The sequence below is a fragment of the Setaria italica genome, chromosome V (genome assembly GCF_000263155.2).
Source record: "Setaria italica strain Yugu1 chromosome V, Setaria_italica_v2.0, whole genome shotgun sequence".
NCBI lineage: Eukaryota > Viridiplantae > Streptophyta > Magnoliopsida > Poales > Poaceae > Setaria > Setaria italica.
Genome location: NC_028454.1, coordinates 7,139,986 through 7,144,852, shown reverse-complemented (window position 1 = coordinate 7,144,852; position 4,867 = coordinate 7,139,986). Strand labels below are relative to the sequence as shown.

Genomic DNA, 4,867 nt, shown 5'->3' with positions numbered 1-4,867 from the left:
AAACATCCGATGTGACAGGTGTTAAACTTTAACAGGTGTTTCCCAAACACCCCCCAACTCAACATGGTACTTCTCCGATCTTCAAGTATAGTGTTCCAGCTTTACCTAGGTATCCTGCTTCAACTAAACTGGTACTCACCAGTCACTGAGAAATCAACTTCCTCCAACGCCATGTCTTATTCTTCCTTTTACTACTTCAGAGATGGTCCTAAATTTCCATGGTTTATGTTCTCTCTCTGAAGCACTAGGATTCAACTATACAGTACCACAAAAAATTGCATTTGTGCTATAATTGCAACACGAAAAAGAAAGTGCTTCAGGTGAGAGAACATTACAGAACCAATGAGAACACTATAAGGTGGATCACACCAAAATATCAACCATCCACATAAGACCGGTGAAAACCTTGGGCAAATTTCAGTTCTTTGGAGCTACTACTACTTCACAGTCGAACCGCAAATTCATTAGTGACATCCACGGAATTGCTACGAAAACCACTATCTAATCCTACACTTGAACGGAGACGAATCCCTCCCCCGATAGAGGCGGCGACGGCGGAGGTGGGCAGGGCCGCTTCCAGGGCACGGTCAGATCTTGTCGATGAGCACGCTGAGGTGGATCTCCCTGGACGCCCCGAGCACCATCACCGGCGCCACGCCCAGCCACATCCCGTCCTCCACGGCGGCCTCGCCGGGCTGCGCGCAGCTCGGCACGTCCGTCTCCATGCACAGGCGGCGGGCCGCGCGCCCCGCCGCGCCACGCGTCGCCGGCGCCTTCGCCCAGAGCACGCACTTGTACTGCGGCCCGGCCCTGGCGTTCGCCCTCACGCACGCCACCGACACGGCGGTGGCCTCGCCGCGCGCGCGCACGGACAGCACGAACACCTCCGGGCCCTCCATGTCGTCGTCCTTGTCGTCATCGCCGTCGTCCTCCTCCCCTTCCTTCACCTCCTCCTCCTCCGCCACGACCAGGAGGCGGTCCGGCCCCGCCGCCGGGACGCGGAGCGCGTGGATGGCGCCGAAGCGGGGGATCTTGTGAACGGGCCAGGAGTGCGCGGCGGCGAGGTGGGCGAGCAGCGCCTGCGGCGGGGCGGCGAAGGCGCAGCCGGGCTCCGGGCAGAGGCACGGCGCGTGCTCGCACGCGCCCTGGTGGGTGGCGGCCTTGTAGTAGGGGATGTAGCTCTTGCACCCGTACGGCTCGTAGGGGCACGGGAGGTGGAGCTCGCCGTAGAAGACGTCGAGGCCGGGGCAGAGCGCGTAGGCGGAGGCGGCGCCGCGGTCGCCGCACGTCCGGCAGGCGTTGACCTGGAGCTTCGTGCGGCAGCTGCCGCACGCCAGGTGCCCCACCGCGCACTGCACGCCATTAAATCGAACAGCGTCAACAAGCATCCAAGTGTTGGGGAGAGATCAGAGCTAGTAGTAGGGTATTGCGTCGCCATGTCTTCTGACCTGGTAGATGGGGCGCTTCAAGGCGAGGGAGCACAGCGAGCAGCAGAGCCTGGCCTTGTCCACCACCAGCACCGTCGTCAGCCTCCTCGGGCGCGGCGCCGCCGCCGCCGGCGACCGGGCTCCAAACGAAACGACGACTCCTGCTTCGCGGGGCTTGCTTTCTTGCCTTCCATGGTTGGCCGCTACGGGGCCCGACAGCTGCGGCGTCTCTTCCTTCGCCCCCTCGCCGCCGGCCATGCGGCTCCCCACCGACGTCGGCTTCATCGCCGTGCCTGACAAGAGAGAGGTGCAGAGAGGAAGGAACTTGGCTTTTGTAGCTGCCGTGAGAAATGCCGGTTCAGACCTCCTGACACGGTGAGAGGGAAAAGCCTGTCCCCTGTGGCTCTGTGCCTCCGTTGACAGACGTGAACACATCCTTTCATGCTTTTTGACCCAGCGTTCCTTCCGGGAATGCGATGGGCGATTCCATTTTTCGAGCTTTGGGTCATGTTTACCCCTTGTTTAATTCACTCCCAACTCCCAACTTTGACATTATGCAAAAAGAAGATTCCCCATCACATCGAACTTGCGGTACATGCATGAAGTACTAAATGTAGATGAAATTAAAAACTAATTGTACAGTTTTGTTGTATTTTGCAAGACGAATCTTTTGAGCCTAATTAGTCAATTTTTGGCAATAATTCACAAATACAAACGAAACGCTACAGTTGCGCATTTATGACAAACTCCCAACTTTAGCACAGAGATGAGAGATGGATGTGCATATACCGATTGCAGGCCATGTTTAGTTCCCTCCAAACTCCCAACTTTGACACTGTGCAAAAAGAAGATTCCCCATCACATCAAACTTGCGGTAGATGCATGAAGTACTAAATGTAGACGAAATAAAAAACTAATTGCACAGTTTTGTTGTACTTTGCGAGATGAATGTTTTGAGCCTAATTAGTCAATATTTGGACAATAATTCACAAATACAAACGAAACGCTACAGTTGCGCATTTATGGCAAAATGCCAATTTTGCTACTCCCAAATTAGGAACTAAACAAAGCCGCAATTGCATAGCCATCCAAGTACCCAACTTGCTAGTTCCATGATGCATTGCACGGTCTCTCTTCCTTTTGCGTCGTGTAGATAAGTGTCGACAAGTCACAAATCCTTTATGACTAGGAGTAGTTTGCATACAAGTGCAAGTAAAATTTGCATTGGAAAATTGGTAATCATCTTGATGTAGAAAGTTAGCAAATGGCATGAAGCGATTTTTTTATAAGGTACGAAGAGATTGATTGGGGGTCGTGGATGCAAAGGATACAAATATTTTTGAATTGACTGGGGTTCGTGGATGCAAAGGATACAAATATTTTTGAATGTTTAGCCTCTGTTTGGTTCCTTTAGTCCATGAATTAAACTTTAGTCCCTACCCTGTTTAAATCCATGGACTAAAGTTTATTAATGTAGATGAACAAAGATGATACTACCCATGTTTTGAAGATGGAAACTCCTGCTCAGATTCATGAAGGTGAAGGCCTAGATGGTACAGGGGTTGTCGCTGCCGTGCTCCGCTGTTGGCAATTGCAGTGCAGCAAAAAGGGGCGGCGGGCGGGAGGTCGGCGAAGGCGGTCGGGCGGGAGGGAGGTAATAAATGAGGGGTAGGAGTGTCTTCAGGGTTTTTAGTCCATTTTAGTCCGTCGTCTTGGATTAGAGGATTAAATGGTTTAGTTCATATGTTTGGTATTTTATGGACTTTATAAGGGTCAAAATGGATGGAGAGGTTGTTGCTTCTTCTGATCACTAAATGCCTACTTTTTCTTTCTTTTTTATTTACTCCCACTAACCACAGTTCACCGCGCGAGCCAGGCAAAAAGACCAGAAAGCTTACTTTATTAGCAGGTCACCTCTGTGTTGTCCTCACCAATCACCATTGAAGATGCAGGCGGAGATGGCCGAGGAGCAACCCAAGAGGCTCTTGCCGTCGCCGAGCGGCGAGAGCAGCAAGACGACGAAGGTACTGTCCGCTCCCTGCTGCCCGGGCTCCAGTGCCGGAGTGAAGGAAGAACCGGGGGAGGGAGAGGCCGCCCACGGCGGCGGAGGCTCACGCGCAGGAGCGGCGGTGGCCGAGCATGCCAGTCCAGGCGTGGAGCGGCCGCGGATCGACATCAGCATCGACGCGCAGCTGCTCCACTGCGCCATCACCGAGTGCAACCGCCCCCTCAAGCCTCCCATTTTCAAGGTGATGTTCGCGATGAAATTTCTCGTGTTTGGGGTTTTGCCGCAGTGGCCATGGCCATGGGAAGAGACAAAGATTGATTCTTGTTGCACCTTGTCCGTGCCGTCGTGTTTCTTGTTGCAGTGCGAAGCCGGGCACCTCCTGTGCGGCGCCTGCCGCAGCGACCGCCGCGACGAGGGCCACTGTCGCAGGTGCGGCGGCGCCACCGCCTTCGCCCACTGCGGGCCGGAGCTGGACCTGTACGTCGGCGACGCCAGGGTGCCGTGCCCCTTCCGGGCGTACGGCTGCCGCCGCTCCGTCGCGTACCACGCCACGGCGGCGCACCAGGACGCGTGCCCCTACGCGCCCTGCCACTGCGCGGTGCCCGGGTGCCCCTTCACGGCGTCGCCGCCGAGGCTCCGGGACCACCTCGCCTTCGACCACGCCTGGCCGCTGGACAGGCTCCCGGGCTACGGCAAGCCGCACCCGCTCCGCGTGCCTGCGGGGGAGCCGCACCACCTCCTGGTCGTCGAGGGGGACGAGCGCCGCCTGTTCGCGCTGTGCGTGCGCCCGCGCGGCGCGGCCAGCCTCGCCGTGTCGGTGTCGTGCGTCCGGACGGCCGCCGCCGCGGAGGCTGGGCCGCGGTTCACGTGCATGCTCTGGGCGCAGACTCCGGCGCCGGCGGCGCAGGGCGCGCCCGCCGGCGGCAAGGGGCGGCGCCTTATGATGGAGGCCGACGTGGCGAGCTGCGCGGTGCCCGGCGGGACCGCCGTGGAGGAGGGGATGGCGCTGTACGTGCCGCCGCCGATGCTGAACGGGCCGGCTAAGGAGATGAACATCAGAGTCCGCATTGACGTGCTCGATCCAGCTCCGGCCTCGCTTCGCTCTGCTAATGCATCGTCTCGCAAAGCTTAATGTTTCTGCTTAGTTCTTGGCCTGACTTTTCGAAAAAAAATTCAGGGTTCTTTCATCAGTCCTTGTCTAGTTTAGTTGGAACTTGGAAGGGAGCTCTGCAATGGATGCCAATGGTGTGAGTGCAAATGTTAACATCTCCAGCCTCGCAGTGATTGAATTGTGCGCGATCAAAAACTCCAATGAAAATTGTGATGGAGAACAATATGCTATTTGCAATTCCGTTCTACTGCATTTGCCATTTCTGTTATTGTTTCAGTAATGCTGTGTCTGCCTACCAGCCGGGCATGTTTGATCATTGAT

The 4,867-nt window shown here is 56.1% G+C and overlaps 2 protein-coding genes across 2 annotated transcripts; one reads left to right on the top strand and one right to left on the bottom strand.

Moving 5' to 3' along the window:
- Window positions 1-331: 331 nt before the first annotated feature.
- LOC101767081 (E3 ubiquitin-protein ligase SINA-like 5) lies at window positions 332-1,775 on the bottom strand. The gene is made up of 2 exons (XM_022827141.1): window positions 1,449-1,775; window positions 332-1,352 (listed from the first exon to the last, which is right to left on the bottom strand). The coding sequence occupies exons 1-2, from the start codon at window positions 1,710-1,712 to the stop codon at window positions 588-590; spliced, it is 1,029 nt and encodes a 342-aa protein (XP_022682876.1). The 5' UTR covers window positions 1,713-1,775; the 3' UTR covers window positions 332-587.
- Window positions 1,776-3,385: 1,610 nt separating this feature from the next.
- On the top strand, window positions 3,386-4,567 carry LOC105914370 (E3 ubiquitin-protein ligase SINA-like 7). The gene is made up of 2 exons (XM_012845918.1): window positions 3,386-3,451; window positions 3,797-4,567. Exons 1-2 carry the CDS (start codon window positions 3,386-3,388, stop codon window positions 4,565-4,567), a joined length of 837 nt encoding a protein of 278 aa, XP_012701372.1.
- Window positions 4,568-4,867: the final 300 nt, after the last annotated feature.